General features: G+C 43.0%; 2 protein-coding genes and 1 pseudogene across 3 annotated transcripts in view; all 3 read left to right on the forward strand.

Annotated features, from left to right (window-relative positions):
• Positions 1 to 17,787, forward strand: part of LOC142108399 (uncharacterized) — a 22,415-nt gene extending 4,628 nt beyond the window's left edge. The window contains exons 2-8 of the mRNA XM_075192021.1: positions 538 to 717; positions 6,075 to 6,232; positions 13,189 to 13,380; positions 13,460 to 13,559; positions 13,678 to 13,775; positions 13,935 to 14,046; positions 16,518 to 17,787. Coding sequence (XP_075048122.1) covers positions 6,164 to 6,232; positions 13,189 to 13,380; positions 13,460 to 13,559; positions 13,678 to 13,775; positions 13,935 to 14,046; positions 16,518 to 17,740 — 1,794 coding nt within the window. The 5' untranslated portion in view covers positions 538 to 717; positions 6,075 to 6,163 and the 3' untranslated portion in view covers positions 17,741 to 17,787. The remainder of the gene's footprint in view (positions 1 to 537; positions 718 to 6,074; positions 6,233 to 13,188; positions 13,381 to 13,459; positions 13,560 to 13,677; positions 13,776 to 13,934; positions 14,047 to 16,517) is intronic.
• The window catches only part of LOC142108581 (uncharacterized), a 127,451-nt gene that overhangs the window by 62,310 nt on the left and 41,895 nt on the right, over positions 1 to 23,246 (forward strand). The gene's annotated exons all lie outside the window — the stretch shown is intronic.
• LOC142108605 (uncharacterized) overlaps positions 1 to 23,246 on the forward strand; it is a 169,933-nt pseudogene that overhangs the window by 61,669 nt on the left and 85,018 nt on the right.

Genomic DNA, 23,246 nt, shown 5'->3' on the forward strand with positions numbered 1-23,246 from the left:
CTGCTGGAAATTATTCCAGTTACGGTGGAGGTCCAAGCTATTTTGAACCCAGCACAATGGACGCTCCTCCCAATTCCGATGTAAAGATGTACAGGCCGTTGCAATAGATTTATTGTGTTTCCCGTTATAATTGTTTTTTATAAAAATATTGTTGATTTGTGATTGTGTAAATCATTAAAAATGTTTTTGTTGTTGAACGTTTCTTCAGTTAACACAAGGTACACAGAATATTTACAATGAATCCAATTACTGTTCATGGGTTTCAAGTTCAATTTGTTTATAGAAATGGTCTACACTGATGTGAAGTGCAATTTACACAAGCGTGACTTGGTAGCAATAAAAAAAAGTTTGCAAATACTAATCAATGTGTCTTAACAATCATTCCCAATGCACATATCTAACCATTATAGATTTTGCCTGAACCTCAACTGCTCTTGTAACATAAAGAAAGAACTTGAATATCGCCACTTTCATCTTTGGGGGAACCAAAGCACCACCCACATTCTGTGACTCGTCTCCCATCTGATTCTTCAACAGGACAAACTACTTTAGGACTTATCCACAGAACAAGTGCACCAATACCCAACAAGCGGAATATCACCAAACAACCAAAAATTAGCTACACCAGGACCACTCTACCGAACTAAGAACAGGAACATAATGAACCAAATGAGAGGGACATCTCCCGACAACTTCATCACTATAAAGGATTAGGCAGTAAGTGACAAACACATACAACACCCCACCACCTATAGATCCCACCAGGTTACACCACCGGTAGATCCCACCAGGTTACACCACCTATAGATCCCACCAGGTTACACCACCGGTAGATCCCACCAGGTTACACCACCTATAGATCCCACCAGGTTACACCACCGATAGATCCCACCAGGTTACACCACTATGTTCTCTGCAGGGCAGCAACCAATCACAGGTCCACTGATACATCCTCACACCGCAGACAGTCCCTATCCTACATCTCTACGTATGGATATGAAGGATTTATTATAGAGGGGTGTAAATGAGTTCTCTGTACAGCGCTGCGGAATTAGTGGCGCTATATAAATAAATGATGATGATGATGTGTAACATGAAGACAAATTGCAGGGAAATCTGCCCCCACGACAAGTGGGCTCTTGAACCCTCCTTTAAGGCCTTCTAACGTGGACATTTTTCAATAAATATCTTTTTATTTAGTTAACTTAGGAAAACTGTAATAAAATCACATTTTTCCATGATTCACCCCATGATGTTTTCTAGCAATTTAGTCACCCATAGAAGTATATCCTAAAATATTCATTGATATCTCCCATATGGTTACATGTTGTATATGTGTCATTTACTATAGGTTACATAAAGGTATAGGGTGTATACCAGTGATGGGCAACCTGATACACTTCGGGGCTATGTCGTGTAGCCCACTAACCTTGAATAGGGCCACATTTTACCCATAATCTCAGTGATAATATAAAACAATACATTTAATGAAAGAAAGAGACACCTATCTGTAATAACATACCAGCCGGCATTTTACACAAGTTTTACAAGTGAACAACTCTGTCAGCAGAGAGACAGAGGTGTAAATGGATGTTGGAGCAAAGGGATAATAGTGAGTGGTATTAAAGTAATTTTATCGTTTTCAAATAAGCATTGCCCAAGCGATTGTATTGTGTTTCTAACGCACAGTGATTTATTTTAGCAGATGTAAATAGTCAACAATTCAATACATTATTATATTATGATAAAGTACAGTACAGCCAATACCAAAAGTTACATACATACCGTGCTCTTATCGCATTGCGCTCGCTGCGCAACCACGGGACCCAATGGACAGTATATCTGCTTAGAATACTGTGTCAGAAGTGACTGAGGCTGCTGGGGGATGCAGCTATTATATATACAGTCAGTGTTTCATTGTGAACAATAGAGATGACGTAGCTTGCTTCTATAGGTCCAGACGTTGGGTGGGTTCAGGGTAAACAGATCATAGGCTGATTCAATCTAAGGAATCCAAAGGAGGGGGTCGTCTCTCCAGGGGGTCTGCTCCTTTCATAGCCAGCATCATACAAAGGTTTATTCTCTAATATCAATAACTAAAGTATGCAATGTGCGATCTCTTTGCCGACTGCACCGGACAGCTGCTGATGAATAGGGCTTTAATATGACACCAGGCGTGGTACCTTTCCTATAACCTGAACCTTGAATATCACTGAAGTGTACATATAATCACTATATATATATATATATATATATATATATATATATATAGACTAATACTAAACCAAATACTATCTGCTCCTAAATTACAGTGTAACGGAACCAATATGAATTATATAAATAACTAAATGTTGTAATGCGAGTGTGTGCGTGCGTACTTTACCGTGCGATCGCACCACGCCACGTGTTATGTGGCGTACGGATCGCAATCGCACGGCAAAACAATATTAAACCAATATACTTTCGTTCATCCAATTATACGACTTTGACAGTGGAAGCAGGATAGATAATAGGGTTGCTGTGTGAGGGGGCTTATTGCTTGGTCCATTGAGGAGGAAGAGATAGTGGAGGTAGCATTAACATTCTACCTGTGGTGGGAAAGAATAGGATGTAAGGGTGGTAATGAATGGGCTGCCATCCAATATAGATAACAGTTGTCAGCATGTACTGACAGCCTAGGAGTGTTTTGCATGTTGGTGGTTGTAGAACTACAAGCGCCATCAAACTCATGAGCGCCAGTTCATACTATAATTTGTAGTGCCACTAGTGTCCTCCCAGGTCTCCTCATCTGGCGGGGGGCCAAGGTCCCCCTCCCACTCAGCCTCGGAATAGTTTCACATAGGTGTGGCAGCGTCAAGCGGAATAACATACATTTGTGGTCTAATACACTTGCATGTGGGCGGGTGTCTGCAAAAGCGTTCAAGTGGAGTGAGGTCCCAAAGAGTGTGGGCTGGAGGTAGGGAGTACAAGAAATGTTGTGTTTGAAGGTATTCAAATGTATTTAGAATGTAAGAAGATGACTCTTGGAGGTCAGCAAGGAACAGCCACCGACTTCTGTAGGAAACTTAAGATCAGCTCGGAGGCAGTTGGTAAACCTGGCCGTAGATGTCCTCAGCCGGAAGCAGAATTACCCCAGATACTAGTCATGGGGGAGGTGATGTTCAGTCTCAACGAATATAAGTGCCAGAGGTTAGTTCAGAATTTTTAGCGTTGGGAGTAGTTCTGAAGCCTTTGGTCTTTGCTTTCTGTTTAGATCAGCAGGGGTTAGGCCAGGCTAGGTAGCCGGTTTCGATGTCTAGCCATGAATATGTGCCTGTGGGGAACATATGACGCAAACACTTGGGAAATGTTTGAAGCCAGATAGCACTCTTTTATTTGGGAGTCCCCTTCCCCCCTCCAGTGAGGCTTCTTCAGGATGTTGGCCTAGAGTCTTTGGGGCCTATTGTTAAAGGATAAAAAGAAGATGGGATTTATGGACAATGTTTAGCAGGGGAAACACCATTTATTGAGAATACGAAGTGCCCAGCCAGGGGATGACGAAATTTCTCCAGGAGGCCACATCTGCCTGCAATTTGGGGAAGGACACTTCCTAGATTCTGGTACCAGGATGTTCTGGGGAAGCAGAAAACCTTTATGCTTGGTCAAGTCTCAGAAGCAAAGGTAGTCTATCTTGGGTGCAGTGGCCCATTCTGTCTCTGGCCGATGTTGTGGAGTAGTTTTTGGGTGGGGAGGTTGCTTCAGGTAGGGGATTATTCTCATTATCATCTGGTGTGTGATGATGATGATGATGATGTTGTGTTGCCTTAGTAGAGTGGTGAAGACTTTGAAGTCTCTTTGAAAGGATGTACCGGCACCCAGCGATATGATTACTACTCCTGTACCCTGTTTCTAGGTTTGGGTCCTTTAAACACTGTGGGCCTAATTCATTAAGACACGCAAAATAAATAAAAACGTGCATAAATCTAGCATATGCACGTACGTATTCAACTATAAGCGGATCTGAATATACGACTGTTGTTGAATATGGGAGTAGGAATGCTCTGAATGTACAGCACGGAACAAGGCGGACGCAGCACACAGCAGGATATGTACAATACATATGTGGAATATAATATACCAGCAGAATGCACAGATTTTAAAAATATTAAATGCGTTAACACCTGATAATAATATAGTCCTTCATGAAACATCTTTAAAAAACGGGGTTCCCTCCCCACATGAAATACAATTGTCAATGTGCTATTAATGTCTACTGTACATAAAAGGTATTTTTACAGTTGCTCTTGATTTGTAAACTGTTTGTTGATACAGCTACAGCTATAATATGAGAGAGTAACCAGAGTAGCTTTTTATAAAGATAACAGTACAATAAACAGCTTTTGATAAAGATAATAACACAATATACTTAGCTGCGGAGATGGATTACTATAGATGAATAGTCACGGTTATTCCAAGTCCGTTATTCCAGGGGCCTCTTGCCTATTTCCGAGGGCTGGAATCAAAGTTTCAGACACGGCTGCAGTCCGTCTACGAGGGGCACACCCCGGACACAGTGTACTTATTAGGTAATAATCATAATTGTGTTAATCCATTGGTTAGTTAATAAACTCCAGTACCTTATCTCTATTAAATGCACAGTGAGCACTTGCCAACACCCCAAAGAAGGTAGGCTATGGGTCATCCGGCCTATGACCGATAGACACTTAGGCAAACTGACAGGTACACAGAAAACCACTAAAACTAACTGCAAAATTGCACTGTAGACTCCATGCTACGTGCGCTTGAGCTTGGCACGCCCTTACTGTACACTGACTACGTGCATACGCTCCGTCCCTCCCCAGTTTTGCACATGAAATTGTAGGCTGTCAGAAGTGTCCTTTGCGTTTGAAGATGAATTGGATGTACTTGCGTTCACTGGTGTATAGTCTGTTTCTGGGCATGCTCAGTGCAATTTAACTCTAAATATGGCTCATTACAGCATTTACTTTCATTTATGACTCGGGCCCTTGGCTTGTATAGTGGTTATATTGAAAAATAGAGCCCTATTTGTGGCTTTGTTGTCAAGACAATCTGCGGATCAATGCTAAATGGATGAAACCAACAGGTTGTGTGCCCCTTTGGGGTGACAAAGTTATACCCCTGTGCATCACAGAACGGTCAGTTTGTAATGATGAGTAGACAACAATATAAGGTCTTTATAATGTATTCAAGTTTTCTATATATGATCAGTTCCATAACACAACGGCCAAGCTCCTTATACAGATGATGCAGCCACAGTACATAAGAATGATGTTATGTTCAGCGTAAGTATCTGCAATGATCCTGGGTTAGTCTACTTAGATTATGGACAAAAGTCTCAGATGTGCGTTTTCCGTTTCTCTCTAGTTAGTCACAATGTGAGATAACACACTTTGATTTGTTAGTTTGTTGTTGGTGCACTTACATGTCCGTCACAGGGGGCTGCAGCTCCCGTTCTCCAGTGAACTCCGATCCCTAGTTAAGCTGTAAAGTCGTCCTGTCTTCCCTCCTGAAGTGTAGGTCGTTGAATGATGCTCATACCGAGGAAGTCGCGAAGCAGTGATGAAACATTGTGAGACTCATGTTGGATGGGTGCAGATTATCAGTTTAAGCACAGAGCTGTTCTAGAAAGCAGCCGTCTTAGGAGCCCCGTCTACTAGATAGAATTCCTACGTTTTTATTTCTTAACACACTAGCAAGCTCCATCATCAGAACATATCATGCAGCAGGGACGAGCATCCGCAACAGATGTGCCTCCAGACTGACTGATCTGCTGGTGTTTACACCTTTACATGCTACACACATGATGTGACACGTCCTTACTGTACCTGACCTACGCTTGCCCCCTTCGCTGTTCAACCTCTCTACACATACAGGGGAGTAAGTGTTAGATTTGTCTCACCTATTTTTTGTGTCCACAAGAATTACAGAAATACGTATTTATGCAAAGAAAACACCCTTATTTTCTACTCTACATGAGACCCTAAATGTTTCATATTTTATTATGTGACATGTCTGCTCTGTGATGTTATAATAATTATTATATTTATTCCTAGACAGTTGATCTGTGAGGAACCAGAGAATCTTTTATTAGAAGTCAACTGAAGGTGAAGCCCGATCTGTGTAAATCACTGATTCCCTGAGGATGGACAAGGACAGGAGTGAGAGGATATTAAATCTCACCCTGGAGATCATCTACCTGCTGACTGGAGAGGTGAGGGATTCTGGGAATGTCACAGTGACATCATTCTTACTGCTATAAATAAAACAGGGACATGACTAGAGAGGTGAGGGATTCTGGGAATGTCACAGTGACATCATTCTTACTGCTATAAATAAAACAGGAACATAACTGGAGAGGTGAGGGATTCTGGGAATGTCACAGTGACATCATTGTTACTGCTATAAATAAAACAGGGACATGACTGGAGAGGTGAGGGATTCTGGGAATGTCACAGTGACATCATTCTTACTGCTATAAATAAAACAGGGACATGACTGGAGAGGTGAGGGATTCTGGGAATGTCACAGTGACATCATTTTTACTGCTATGAATAAAACAGGGATATGACGGGAGAGGTGAGGGATTCTGGGACTGTCACAGTGACATCATTCTTACTGCTATAAATAAAACAGGGATATGACGGGAGAGGTGAGGGATTCTGGGAATGTCACAGTGACATCATTCTTACTGCTATAAATAAAACGGGGACATGATTGGAGAGGTGAGGGATTCTGGGAATGTCACAGTGACATCATTCTTACTGCTATAAATAAAACGGGGACATGACTGGAGAGGTGAGGGATTCTGGGAATGTCACAGTGACATCATTCTTACTGCTATAAATAAAATGGGGACATGACTGGAGAGGTGAGGGATTCTGGGAATGTCACAGTGACATCATTTTTACTGCTATAAATAAAACGGACATGACTGGAGAGGTGAGGGATTCTGGGAATGTCACAGTGACATCATTCTTACTGCTATAAATAAAACGGACATAACTGGAGAGGTGAGGGATTCTGGGAATGTCACAGTGACATCATTCTTACTGCTAGAAATAAAACGGACATGACTGGAGAGGTGAGGGATTCTGGGAATGTCACAGTGACATCATTCTTACTGCTATAAATAAAACAGGGACATGACTGGAGAGGTGAGGGATTCTGGGAGTGTCACAGTGACATCATTCTTACTGCTATAAATAAAACAGGGACATGACTGGAGAGGTGAAAGATTCTGGGAGAGAGGCTCCACCCCTTGTGTTTTTGGTTTCATAGAGGCCCACATGGCCCTGGTTACAGAGACCCACATGAGAAATACTAGGAGACTTTCCAGATTTACTTTCTATATCAGGAGTGTGCATTATGATGTAGCCCGTAATATTATTTGTGGCCACTAGCTTTTATAGCATCTGGATCATTTTGTGGGTAAAGCTATATCGCCTTACAGGTGTTACACAGGGCATTTTCTTTTACATGAGGACATCTAAAACATTATCAGACTGATATTCTACATAAAGTTTACCTTAATGTAAGTTGTATCACACTATAGCACTGATTCCCAAACTGTGTGCCGTGGGTCCCTGGGGTGCCGCGGCCAGGACTGGTGGTAAGCAAGACTGGGCACTTCTTGGTGATTATTTTGGCCTAAGGGTGCCTTGAAAAAAATTATGGGAACCCTAAGGGTGCCGCGAACTGAGAAAGTTTGGGATCCACTGCACTATAGACTAAGTGTTGTAGTGGCTAAAAAATGTTTAATTATTTGTGTGTTTTTATTTCATGCAGTAGTCGGGTGAAACAGAGACATCAATCATGAGAGACCAAAGGATTTTTGTAGTTATACAGAGATTGAGGGAAAGAAAAGAGTAAGTAAGGAGCTAGAGAGAGGAGGAGGAGGAGAGGAGGGTAGAGAGAAGAAGTAGGGACATAGTACTAGCAGAACAGGAGCTTATAAACATTTTCCTTTATGCGGACACAGATAGAGGTGGAGGCAGCATTTTCCCGAATTTCCGTCCAGTCATCATTGTCGAGTTACCCAGGTCATGTTCTCTGGAGTTTTGTTATTTTTAAATGTGTAAAATAGACAAGAAATAATAAGACTTTTACTCACCGTAAAATCCATTTCTCTGACTCCATTGGGGGGCACTGCGAGACATTGGGGTGTAGTAGGTGGACTGGGAGTCTTGGCACTTATAAACTTGTTGGTCTGACACACTCCTCCCCTACTATGCCCCTCCTCTCCAGGCCAGACCTCAGTTTTGTATAACCAAGCTAGGAAGAAAGGAGAAGCAATACAGAAAATAGCACCAAAACCAGCACTACTTTCAGAGCAAGGGATGGTGCGCAGTGCCCCCCAATGGAGTCAGAGAAATGGATTTTACGGTGAGTAAAAATCTTATTTTCTCTTTCCTGCCATTGGGGGGCACTGCGAGACATTGGGGATATACCAAAGCTTCCTCAAGGGTGGGAATGCTCTGGAATGGCTGTACGCCCCAACCTGCGAGTAAAACTCGCATAAGCAGACGCCAAACCATGCAACCAAGAAACTCTGTGGAAGATGTGGGCGTTGTCATCTTGAACAACAGCTTTACTGATTGTCCAAGAAACACCAACTCTCTTGGCGAAGAGGTTGTAAAGACACCAGCACTAGATAAAATAGCGTCCGAAAGGATGAAGAGGAACCCTAGCCTCCCGGCTAGAGACTCTGCGGTCAATCTGGCCCAGAAGAGCACAAACCACTTCCAGCCGACTTAACACGCAATGGAGGAAGAATAACCTAATGCTTGCCCCCAAGCTCCTAAAGCAAGAATAATGCCGATACTATTCTCTGAACCAATATTGGCCGGAGTGACGCACCTCTCTCCCCTACCGGCAAGTAGAATGTGGGAGTGCATTGTACACTACCACCGCTGGACCCCTGGGACCAGGTGACATGCACATGACCTACTCCAGGAAAAGCATATCTACCCTGATTTAACATGACAAAAGAGGGCAAACAAGTGCTCTGATCCCCTGGACTAGCCTTCATGACTAACCAACCGGCAGAGACCAGTCAAGCAAGACTTGAAGCTACCGTGATCCTGTAAACTGGTGCTGAAAAGAAGTAGAGCACAGGGGCTAGCACCCTGCAGGAAGCTAGGCGGATATCAGAGGTAGTTTGCGAAGGAAAACGACTTAGCGAGTCAGCACTGGGACGTGTGAACACCCGACCGAAGCCTTAGGGGGTATCCTGGCATCAGAGAACTCGGCTCAAGAGTCTCTAGATTATGAACAGCAATGGGGTGACCGGATAAATAAGTATGGATGCCCTGGGGCAAACACCGAAGTGCCCCCACTATTCCACCTGGGGAGCAATGGACGTTACCATGGAGAGACCATTTGTCCAGGTTAATTGCCTGCCTGCCAAAGCTCTCGGCCTTGCACCCTTTTTATGTCGGGATAATTTACAAATGTAGTCTCTGCACCCCTACGTGCCCTTCCAGGAACCAGATGGAGAATTATTCGTGTAGAGATAAAGATGACGGATCCCTCGGAAAGTCTATCCAGGCAGAGTACCATCGTGACCCGCAGGGTGTAGCGTTTGCCTGCCCTAACCTCAGCGTCTCGCGAGGTGCAAGATGAGGAGTGAAAAAGGCAGGACCCTGAGCCAGAACCGCAATAACTGTTTCGTCAAAGCGAAAAAGACCCCGGAGGCTCCTTCCTAACTGGTACATGTAAGAAGACCTACATGATGTATACTAAGTCAGGAACTTCTTCTATTCACTGCCTGCCATGACTGTGCGCAGTGACTACATCCGAAAACCCGACTGCCTATTGAAGGACCGCCAGCTTCAAGGAAATCAAGGATCCCTTTCTGGAACGGTAAGAGGTTAGAATAAACTACACCAACTTCCGGGAATACCACCAGGTATATAGGCTTCTTCCCTAACTGCACCTGTGCAGGTACTATATGCTCCTATGGGAGCCAACAAGGGGCTACAAGATGGGGCACGTTGACCGATGGATTTAAGTCCGCCTTTGACGTGCCTAGTGGAGCTGATGGGAAGAGATGCACTCTCACTCTCAGAGTCTCCTATAGACTCCACTGTAATACTGCCAAAGTGAGCAGCTCCGCTCCTGGAACCTCATCCAGAATCCACTGGCTAACTGTTCTGCCCAAGGCTGAATAGCCTATTCCAAAACTCAGCTATGACCCTATAGGGTGTGTAACCTTCTGGCAGCCGTCAGATAAGATGAGTTGAGGCTATGTAACACCTCTGGTAAGAGAAAAACCTACCCTGGCCATCTGCCCTGCGTAGGGATAGCAGCCTAAGTGAATATACAAGTCACAAGGGTTGTTAATTCCACGTTACTTTCCATCTATTTTCCAGGGAGGCACAATAGAAGAAGAAATTGTGACCTGTGCAATAATTGTATACTTGGCTGTTAGGCAAAGGGTCAGACACCATGCACAGCCACTGAGAAGGTGCGGACGGGACCGCAACTCAAATTCCACAAGGGTCAAAGTGCTTTTGATGCTTAAGCCGAGAATATACATCCGGAGAACGGATGTTACATTTTCGGAATTAATGTCTTTGTCTGCTGAGGAATGGACCATATCCTGATCCTGACTGAAGAACTCTGAAAATCAAATTCATGCTTACCCCTGTGAGATGGTGAGCAGGTGTGGCTGTCTGTGCGGAATCAGATCAGGACACATAGGCCTTCTGTCTGGGAAGAGGTGTCTGTGTCTGTGGCAGATATGATCTGTGTGATCTGAGTGTGGGTAGAAGTGTGAGAAAGGAGGGGGCTGGTTCACGTACCTTTCCACACCCTAACGCCACTCTAGTGTGTTCGATCACTCATACCGTTAGTGATTCTTGCCTAGGCTGCCATCTCCAGAGTTGCAGACACCGCAGTGGATGCACCTCGTTCACAGGCCTTAGTATCGCAAGCTGCACAGGGAGCATCCTGGCTAAGTTGCTGAAAATCTAACAATATATGTGGCACAGATATAATGCAGCCTAGATGTATCAGCGAGACAGTCTGAAACATAAAACAATGGTAAGTACAGTCACAGAATAGAACTGAATTTCATCACTCTGGCAAATGTATATATAAATATAATGCAGTACCGACAAACCAGAGTGTGGCTTACTGCTGGAGGTGTCCTCCTTCTAGCAATAATACTCAGAGGGTCTCTGACCCCTGGGGGTCCCCTCCTTTGTATGGCTTCTGCGGAACTGCTGACACCGAAGTGGGTGCACCCTGCTCACAGACTTTAGTCTCAGAGCTGCCCAGAGAGCATCTGGGCTAAGCTGTGGAACAGGTAATATTAAAATATATTTGTACATACTGTCAGTACTGAAGGAAAACCTCCTACTGGGGGGGGGGCCTTTATAGTCAAAATGCAATGGTAGGATAGGTGATACCAAATAAATCTGTATGTTATGTCTTGGGCACCTCAATTATCCCCATTGCAACATGTACCTCATTTTGAATAGGATGATTAAAATATAATCCAGAATTACGTATGGCACCTGTATAACATCGTACACACGTACTAGTGGATGTCTATTATACTTGGAAGCTCCTATGCAGGCGCATAGAAAAGTGAAGGTACAAATTGAGAAACACCAGCATTTTATATCTATTAGATGATCTCTGTAGCATAGAAATTCTTCTAGTCTATATACTAGGTAATTTCTAAGTATTAGACACCATGTCCCCAGGCTCTGAAAACAGTCCTAGTGCTTGTATGCAAATAGTGACTGAACAGTTAACATTTGTTTCTGTGGAGATAAGTCAGAGTCAGCAATGCCCAGAGGTCTATACACAGCCTGTGTGTCCTATGACCATGGTCACTCACAGTAAACAAATAAAGGCAATACAGAGGTACCGGCAGCTAGAGGCAGAGAGGTTACAGCCTTGCAGCATGATGTCTCTGTTCGGCACAGTCTCCAGGCATGGCCGCCGTCTGTGTTCGGGAACTGGGAAGGGGGGGAGGAGGTTCCATCCTCCATCCGTCCTCCAAGATGGCCACCGCCATGTCCTGCGGACCAGCACATACAAAGTATGGCTGTCGGCTCTTAAAATGCATCCTCCGCCTATTTTAATGTGCCCAGTCTGCGGGGAGCATTAGCGATGAAATTGCCTCCTTGGAGTGCGATTGTTTCGCTGTCCCCACCGCTCGTTGTCCAGGGGGCGAGGGAGGGGGGGACTTGCCGGCATGTCTGTCGGGCGGAGGAGAAATGAATATGCAGCCTCACTCCCGCCCATACTAAAGATTAAGGCCTCGGCCGTCTATATGGCCATTTTAAATTGCAGCGCTGGCTGACCGAGTGCTGCCTGGATGGCAGACTTACAATTTGTGGCCCCACTGCTCGTTTCTAGGGGGAGACTGCTGGCAAAGGTGCTGGGCAAGTGAGACAGGCTGCTGCTTACCTCGCGCAGGGACCAGGGTGAAGGAAGCAGACAGGCTATTCACCCCTCTGGGTCTTAAGTTCGATCCCCGCGCAGCACCTGTAAGGAATTAAAAATAAAAAAGTGAAAACCTAAATCTAATTAAAGTATAGGCAGGAGCCTATACCAAAGTGACCTAACTCCTAGGCACTTAGAAAAAACTGAGGTCTGGCCTGGAGAGGAGGGGCATAGTAGGGGAGGAGTGTGTCAGACCAACAAGTTTATAAGTGCCAAGACTCCCAGTCCACCTACTACACCCCAATGTCTCGCAGTGCCCCCCAATGGTAGGAAAGAGAAACTTTATTTTATACATACAACCCCTGCCCGATCTGTAACTGTTTACTATATGTAATGTCTATTAAAGTGTATACAGCACTTACCTCACCTACTATCTTCCATAGGTCGGCCATTCTGAGTCCTCTGTCTGTTACAAGCCTGCGCTTCAAACTCATCTTGCTGTTTGCCTAATTTGTTCAAAGCAGTTAATAGATCCGTGGGAGCCGGCTGTAGATAAGAGGACTCGGATAGGTGGGACCACTGAATGTGTCTTGAGCTGCAGGAGAGGTAAATGCTATATACACTCTACTTTCCTGTATATAGGAAATGGTTACATATAGGATAGGGGTTGTATTTATAAAATATAACATCATTTTGCACAATTAACCCCTAAATAAAATTCCAAATATATGGATCTTTATTTACCTTGATGTCTCTCTCCATACACAGGATTACACAGTAGTGATAAAGAGATCTGGTGAGTGTGTGACACCCAGAAGCCGCCCCAGTGTGTCAGGAGGATTGAGCAGGACCCAGAGCCCCATCACGGTGCCTGAACCTCACTCACTGATACTTGAGGGAAACAATGACCAGAAGATCCTGGAATTGACCAACAAGATCATTCAGCTGGTGACTGGAGAGGTGACTGCTGGGAATGGGACATTATACAGTAACATTAGGGGATGTGTCTGGATGATGACTGCGTCATTGTGTGTTTCAGGTTCCTATAAGGTTTAAGGAGGAGTGGGAGAATTTAGAAGGACCCAAGGATCTGTACGAGGATGTGAGGATAGCGAATCACCGGATCCTCACATCACTGGGTAAGAGGAGACTTTCAATTATTGTAGAGGAGAGAATAGTTTTGAGGGCCACCTAGATACACTCATTTGATAATCATATATATAAGCAATGTAAGCAGTCATTGTGTGTTTCCTACAGATGGATCCAGTAACAGAAATACCCCAGAGAGATATCTCTGTCCTCTTGATTCACAGGATTGTACACAGAAAAATCCCAGTATCCCACAGGAGTATCAGGTAGATTTTAGGGTCTTACCAATTCCCAGAATTACTTAATTTTATGATCTGTAGAAAAGCTGTGTGGATCTTATACACTGATATTCTACTGTTTCATATCATTTTATTAAATCAGATATTATTAATTATGATATTTTTATTATTTTATGGGCAACTTAGGATGACGTCCTGACTGATATTAAAGTAGAAATTATAGAAGGAGAGGAAGAGACGTATGTGAGGGGTGATCAGCAGTGTAAGAAGGAGGAAATCCCTACAGATATCAGCACAGGTGAGTGATAATCACTTATTACAGAAAAGAGTCACATATTCTGCTTATTCAGTCACTAAAACAATATTTATTCTACACCCTCCTCTGTTAGTACAAACTAATGAGGAAAATGTATCTGTCCAGTGGGAGAGTCAGGAGCCATCAGCCCTTATTAGACGCCTGTTCTCTTCCTCACATCATATCATTGTGTGCTACCAGCCCAGAGATCTGACCAGTCTCCTCCTCACATCATATTATTGTGTGCTACCAGCCCAGAGATCTGACCAGTCTCCTCCTCACATCATATCACTGTGTGCTCCCAGCCCAGAGATCTGACTAGTCTCCTCCTCACATCATATCACTGTGTGCTACCAGCCCAGAGATCTGACCAGTCTCCTCCTCACATCATATCACTGTGTGCTACCAGCCCAGAGATCTGACCAGTCTCCTCCTCACATCATATCATTGTGTGCTACCAGCCCAGAGATCTGACCAGTCTCCTCCTCACATCATATCATTGTGTGCTACCAGCCCAGAGATCTGACCAGTCTCCTCCTCACATCATATCACTGTGTGCTACCATCCCAGAGATCTGACCAGTCTCCTCCTCACATCATATCACTGTGTGCTACCAGCCCAGAGATCTGACCAGTCTCCTCCTCACATCATATCATTGTGTGCTACCAGCCCAGAGATCTGACCAGTCACCTCCTCACATCATATCACTGTGTGCTACCAGCCCAGAGATCTGACCAGTCTCCTCCTCACATCATATCATTGTGTGCTACCAGCCCAGAGATCTGACCAGTCTCCTCCTCACATCATACCATTGTATGCTACCAGCCCAGAGATCTGACCAGTCTCCTCCTCACATCATATCATTGTGTGCTACCAGCCCAGAGATCTGACCAGTCTCCTCCTCACATCATATCACTTTGTGCTACCATCCCAGATATCTGACCAGTCTCCTCCTCACATCATATCACTGTGTGCTACCAGCCCAGAGATCTGACCAGTCTCCTCCTCACATCATATCACTGTGTGCTACCAGCCCAGAGATCTGACCAGTCTCCTGACATCATATCATTGTGTGCTACCAGCCCAGAGGTCTGACCAGTCTCCTCCTCACATCATATCATTGTGTGCTACCAGCCCAGAGATCTGACCAGTCTCCTCCTCACATCATATCACTTTGTGCTACCAGCCCAGAGATCTGACCAGTCTCCTCACATCATATCATTGTGTGCTACCAGCCCAGAGATCTGACCAGTCTCCTCCTCACATCATATCATTGTGTGCTACCAGCCCAGAGATCTGACCAGTCTCCTCCTCACATCATATCACTGTGTGCTACCAGCCCAGCGATCTGACCAGTCTCCTCCTCACATCATATCACTGTGTGCTACCAGCCCAGAGATCTGACCAGTCTCCTCCTCACATCATATCACTGTGTGCTACCAGCCCAGAGATCTGACCAGTCTCCTCCTCACATCATATCATTGTGTGCTACCAGCCCAGAGATCTGACCAGTCTCCTCCTCACATTATATCACTGTGTGCTACCAGCCCAGAGATCTGACCAGTCTCCTTCTCACATCATATCACTGTGTGCTACCAGCCCAGAGATCTGACCAGTCTCCTCCTCACATCATATCACTGTGTGCTACCAGCCCAGAGATCTGACCAGTCTCCTCCTCACATTATATCATAGTGTGCTACCAGCCCAGAGATCTGACCAGTCTCCTCCTCACATTATATCCTTGTGTGCTACCAGCCCAGAGATCTGACCAGTCTCCTCCTCACATCATATCATTGTGTGCTACCAGCCCAGAGATCTGACCAGTCTCCTCCTCACACTGTCTGGTGTATCTCATGGGACGTCAATCTGACTCCATGAAATTACCCATGAGCCTCCTGTACACTACCTCCTGTGACAGTATCCATAACCATCTCCCTATACTAACACATGTGACATTACCATGACTATTTGATCCTCAGCTGTATATTATCACTGTAATACTAATGCAGAATACGACATTATTATTCTCCTCCCTCTAAGATCACATACACCCCATCACAACGTACATTTCACACAAACTCCACCATCTCGCACACACCTGTCATTACACAATAGCTCCCCTCCAATCTACGTGTTGGATGCTCTGTACAGTTGCTCTTTATTCTGCGGATCTGACTCTGTACCGTACTTTACCCTTATACATTACTTTGTGCTGTTACCCATCTGTGCCCTGCACCATTCTCCTACTCTGTCCTGATGCTGTCCTCTGCTCTTTGCGTGTCACTGTGGTTGGGTTTATGCAGTGCTTCGTAATGCAGTTACCTAATTATAGTGAAGCGTTTGTGATTTGTAAATTGAAATTAAACAGCTGGATATTTTAACTTACTCATTGTATGAAAATGTTGGGTATTATAATATATTAATCATTGTAAAATAAAATATTTATATCTATACATTTATTTTATTTCCCGCAGATGGATGCAAACACAGGAATATCTCTGAGGGAAAATTCATTTTATCTGAAGATGATTTTGAAATAGAAGAGAACATCAAACATGATTATCCAGGAGGAAACCCCACTACCTTAAATATACATCAAATACACAGTGCAGATAAATCATCTGATCACTCTAGTCATGAGCAGTGTACTCCTGATAACATAGATATTGTTACACATAGTACAGCTCATGCACATGATAAAATATTTCTTTGCCCTGAGGGTGGGAAATGTTTTACACATAAATTATCTCTTGTTGAAAATCAGAGATCTCACACAGATGAGAAACTGTTTACATGTTCTGGATGTGAAAACTGGTTTATAATTAAATCTGATCTTATTAGAATTCAGAGAACTCACACAGGTGAGAAACCGTTTACATGTTCCGAGTGTGGGAAATGTTTTTCACGTAAATTGTCTCTTGTTCAACATCAGAGAATTCACACAGGTGAGAAACCGTTTACATGTTCTGAGTGTGGGAAATGTTTTTCACGTAAATTGTCTTTTGTTGAACATCAGAGAACTCACACAGGTGAGAAACTGCTTGCGTGTTCTGAATGTGGGAAATGTTTCCCATATAAATCAAGTCTTGTTGAACATCAGACAACTCACACAGGTGAGAAACCGTTTACATGTTCTGAGTGTGGGAAATGTTTTACACGTAAATCATCTCTTGTTGAACATCAGAGAACTCACACAGGTGAAAAACCATTTACATGTTCTGATTGTGGGAAATGTTATACATATAAAGCAAGTCTTGTTGAACATCAGACAACTCACACAGGTGGCAAACTGTTTACATGTTCTGTGTGTGGGAAATGTTTTTCACGTAAACCATCTCTTGTTGAACATCAGAGAACTCACACAGGTGAGAAACCATTTACATGTTCTGAGTGTGGGACATGTTTTACATATAAATCATCTCTTGTTGAACATCAGAGAACTCACACAGGTGAGAAACCATTTACATGTTCTGAGTGTGGGAAATGGTTTACACGTAAACCATCTCTTATTGAACATCAGAGAACTCACACAGGTGAGAAACCGTTTACATGTTCTGAGTGCGGGAAACAGTTTACACGTAAATCAAAACTTGTTGAACATCAAAAAATTCACACAGAACAAATACAATTGGATATTGAATCTTGCTGTGATATTGCAAATAATTTAAAATCAGTTGATTCTATTAATGTAAATTAAAAAATAGTCTGTATATTAATCTGTGTACAAACACACACACACACACACACACACACTATATGGACAAAAGTATTTGCCCACACCTGTTAATTATTGGATTGAGGAGTTTCAATCAGACCTTTGTTGCCAGAGGTGTATAAAATCAAGCACCTAACCGTGCAGTCTCCATTTGCAAATATTTGTGATACAAAATGGGTAGTTCTAAATAGCTCAGTGACTTCAAGCGTGGTACTATGGTAGGATGCCACCTTTGCAATAAGATGGTTCATGAAATTTCATCCCTGCTGGATATTCTATGGTCAACTGTAAGTGATATTATTAGACGGTGTAAGCGTTGAGGAACAACAGCCATGAAGCGGAACACAACGTAAAATCACTGAGTGGGGTCAACAACTGCTAAGGCGCATGGTTCGTAAAAGTCGCTCTGCTGATTCCATAGCTGAAGAGTCCAGAACTTTCACTGGCATTAATGTAAGCACAAAAACTATGCAGCGGGAGCTTAATGGAATGGGTTTACAAGCCAAGCAGCTGCATGCAAGTGTCGCAACACCAAGACCAATGCCAACCGTCAAATTGAGTGGTGTAAAGCACACCGACACTTGACTGGAGCAGTGGAAATGTGTTCTGTGAAGTAATGAATCACGCTTCTCTGGTGGTCAGGTGGGTAAGTCTGGGTTTGTCAGATGCCAGGAGAACGTTACCTGCCTGACTGCATTATGCTAAATGTGAAGTTTAGTGGAGGAGGAATAATGGTATGGGGCTGTTTTGCACGGTTTGTGCTAGGACCCTTATGTCCAGTGAAGGACAATCTTAATGCCTTAGTATACCAAGTCATTTTGGACAATGCTATGCTTCCAACTCTGGCAACAGTTTGTGGAAGGCCCTTCTCTATTCCTACATGACTGTGCCCCAGTGCATAAAGCAAGGACTACAAAGACACGGTTTGATGAGTTCTGTGTGGAAGAACTGATTGGCCCGCACAGAGCCCTGACCTTAACCCCATCGAACACCTTTGGGATGAACTGGAATGGAGATTGTGTGCCAGGCCCTCTCGTCCAACATCAGTGCCTGACCTCATAAATGCTCTACAGAATGAATGGGCACAAATTCCCACGGAAACACTCCAACATCTTGTGGAAAGCCTTCCAAGAAGTGTGCAAGCTGTTATCGCTGCAAAAGGGGGGACCAACTCCTATTAAAATATATGTATTTGAATACAATGTCATGAACGTCCCGGTTGGAATAATGCGTCAAAATACTTTAGTCCATATAGTGTATGATGCATTATGCACATTCTGGGCGCAATTAATATGAGAACATATATTTATATATTAATACACATGTAATAAAAATATTCAAACACACAAATGTAGTAAATATAGACCAGATGTCCCCTTATCTCACGATTTAGTTTTTAGAACATAAATAAGGGTTGAGTAAGCAGTATTTTTGGAGAGAAAAATGTTACTTTTAATGAAGACTGTGTTCAGTAGAAGGCAGGCAAATATTGAGCACTTTGACAAAGACAGATCCCAGAATGTTATGTGGGTTCAACAATGTATGTGCTAGGCCAATAAATGGGCTTTATTGTGTAAAATGATTTGCTTTGTGTGGCTGTATTTTTCCGGCACCTTTAACAGTGTAAATCACCATGGCACTGAGCTGTGGGTTACATCACAGACACACATCTCGCAGCGGTGTGCGGTGATTTGATACCTTCTACAACAGATGTGAAGAACTAAATGTGGGATGGTTTTTCTAAGACTTACAGCAACAGAGATAGTTGGTCTGTACCAACATCCATGAGGATACAGCCTATCAATTCACTAGAAATTAGTGACATCACTGAGGTATTTTATGAATTGATCGGCTGCACACTAAAGAATGCCTCGGCGTATTGTGTGTCGATGACAGTTCTGCTTTAATTGATGTGACATTGAAATGTATGTACAACATCAGACATTAGGATAGTTTAAGAGTCTTGGGGGGTATTCAATTGTCCACGGGATTGCCGAAAAAAACGCTAGTACGGTAATTTACTCGCTGGATTTCAGCTGCGAGCTGAAATCCAGCGAGAGATTACCGTATTAACGGTATTAGTTTTTCCGCGCTCGAACCCATGGACAATTGAATACCCCCTTTACAGTTGCCAGTATTTCTATGCAAGTTAAAGTACATTGGTGGCCTATGTTTTCAGTTACCTCATATATTGTGTACTAAGGTTTGCAGATTTTATCTTGTATCTATACTTTGTATTCTTACATAGATGAAATAAGAGTGCATACATAGATATCACATGCTATTATGCGGTACAGTAAATCAGGTTATAAAGTCTAAATTTAGCAACAAAGTTGACGTCTTGTTTTTTTAACATTATTTAAGCAAGACGAAAATAGTGAAAATAAAATGTGAGACGGAAGCATCCGGCATAAAGTAGTTCTGGAAATTCCATATAGTCATGTATACTGGCTACCTACCTTCTGCCATTAACACTTAGGGCTAGATTTACTAAGCTGCAGGTTTGAAAAAGTGGGGATGTTGCCTATAGCAACCAATCAGATTCTAGCTATCATTTTGTAGAAGGTACTAAATAAATGAAAGCTAGAATCTGATTTGTTGCGATAGGCAACATCCCCACTTTTTCAAACCCGCAGCTTAGTAAATCTAGCCCTTAGTCTTCCATGTATGTGCAAATGTATTGTCATTACTTTCTGATCTGATTAGAGTCGTTGGTCCCTGTACACGAGAGTTAATAAACTTGACTCTATTTTTCACCAAATTATCTGAGATTCCCTTCTTTTAAAAACAGCTACATCAAGAGGATTCTGGGATTCAGTTACCTCTGGTAACCTTAAATTGTTGGGGAGGTGCTTTTAGCATCACAGGACCCCCATTAGTGACATAGAGGCAAGTTACTGCATAATTGCACAGTTAAGGAATGAAAGCTGACACTGATAAGGAATAAAACTTATAAAATTGATAATAACATTGAGATTCATTGAAACAGTCAAAACTTATGCACTAAATAACCATACATCATACACTAACATTGGGGTACTGTGTGTGTATGTATTGTCTCCTAGATCTCTAGATGAGTCCCTCCTCAAGGTAAAGAAGATGAATAAACAGCTCTCTGACCCTGTCTAGTGATCCTCCTACATGAGTCTTAATGACTTATGTGTCCTTACTGGTTAACTTCGGGTACAGCTCTGGTTACTCTACAGTTTTAGTTGCCCAGCTCTCCGTTTCCAAATCGGAACCTGGGTCCAGTCAGTTTCCTTTGGAATGGAGAGTATCAAGACTTTCTTGTCAAAGTTCACAGTTACCTATAGTATTGGGAGCTAATATTTTAGCCATCTTGTAGTTTCTTCTATGGACGCAACAGGAGACTATTGTCCCTGTGTAAACCCGTTGATCTATTATAGTCAATGGGCTAGATTTACTAAGCTGCGGGTTTGAAAAAGTGGGGATGTTGCCTATGGCAACCAATCAGATTCTAGCTTTCATTTATTTAGTACCTTCTACAAAATGACAGCTAGAATCTGATTGGTTGCTATAGGCAACATCCCCACTTTTTCAAACCCGCAGCTTAGTAAATCTAGCCCAATGTCTTGTTCCTTGTTTGCTTTCTGTTTTTATTTGCTTTTAGGGTTTTGTGCATACACAATATGTTCATGGCTATACGCGGACTAGGAACATGCTTCATCCATCCGTATATGCTCCAGTAATGCTAGACATGGCGATTAGATAAGTTGCACCTTACGGTATATAAGTTATGGTAAGTTCCTCATAAAAGAGGCACTTGAGGCTCACATAATTGTAGGCACAGTTAGATGGAACTTTACCCTCTTTTGGGATAACAATCACCCAATTTCATTGTTGAACACGGATGTCAAAATCTTCATGAAAATCCCAGCTGAGCGCTTGAACGCAGTGTTACCCTAATTAGTACACTGTGACCAAGTAGGTAGACCTAGCAGACAGGCCAGTAACAATACTAGAAGGTGGATCAGTGAAGGTAATGTCGGAGCCCAAGTAAATGGAGAATTCACCCCTTCAGAGGAGGGGCTACAGTTTCATCTCAGTTTCAGTTCCATGGACAACTAATGAACACTTACACCACGGCAATCCAGCAATGCTCCATGACTACGGACAGATAAATATAACTTCTAGGCAAACTAGGTGAAGAAACCCGTGTCTCACAAATGCCAATCGAAATAATGCCCCCCTAACTGTATATTTGAATTAATGCTCTCTCTCAACCTTGGCAACAGAGGCACAAATAACAAATAATAAAGAGAGAATAACAAAAAAAGAAGGTTCTTCAGTCTCATCCATATCATAAGCTCAAAAATCCCCAACACTATTGCTTTCTCTCGATAGAATCAGTTCGCCCATTATGCTGGATACTCTGTGTCAATTCGTGCTTGGGAGACACTTTCTGCAGGTAACATAAGTTCTTGGCATCCTTACCAATGGTGTTGGTGAACGGTGTTCTTTCATAAACCTTTGATATTACCAATGGCACTAGACAGGGCTGTCGCCCCACAGATTTTTTTGCACTTCTTTTTGTCATTGATCTCCTGGCCATGAAAATCCATCTGTCCCCAAACATTAAGGGGGTCTGGGTAGACAACAATAGTTCCTTGTTTGCTGATGACATCCTACTTTACCTTAACATCCCCACACATCAATCTCAATCCTATTCAATTTTTTATCTCTGTGTGGCCACCTATCATAAGATTATTTATTCTTAAACAGAGGCTCCCCCTCCCCGTTTCTAAAGATCCATGTTCTATCCTTTAGGTCTACCGATTGAGGGCCTGGACAACCTCTGACAAATTGACTACCCAGATTAATAACCAATGTAGATTCCTAATAGCAAGCCACTGAAAAAAAAAGTTTTCCCCCTCCCTACAGCAGATGTACCTCACGACCATAGAGCAAATATCTGCTTATCTAAATAAAGCTCACAAATTCACCCAGATCTGGATCCTATGATATCACTACAATACTTAAACAAACCAATACCCCTCTGTTAAAATACTCTTAGACTTTCTTTAGTAATTAACAAATGTTCAACTTGCTATCCTAACCTTAGTGGGGTGAGCCATTTTGCCATGACATTTTTGAGTTTTTCAAAAATATTGACACCTTTATGTTTCTTTGTGAAACCAGCTACACAAAGAGTAACTTGCCTGTGAATGACCTGGCTTTGTGTGCTATCACTGTTATGCTGAAAGGATGAGGAGGATGCTGCAGACACTTCTGCTGCTGATGGCGATACAACTACCCAGTGGGCTATCACGGTCATATGTAATCTTTTGTTTGACCAGTGCCACTTGTCCACATATCCATAGTTAAGTGGATAGTCGTACATTGGCATTTTCTCGAGACTGAATTACTTTTTGTTTAACCTCCCAGAACAGCTGAGGAATTGCTAATCGGGATAAATGGAATTGAGAAGGAATTTGGTAGCGTGGACACATGACCTCAACTTATTGGC

The sequence above is a fragment of the Mixophyes fleayi genome, chromosome 12 (assembly GCF_038048845.1).
Source record: "Mixophyes fleayi isolate aMixFle1 chromosome 12, aMixFle1.hap1, whole genome shotgun sequence".
NCBI lineage: Eukaryota > Metazoa > Chordata > Amphibia > Anura > Limnodynastidae > Mixophyes > Mixophyes fleayi.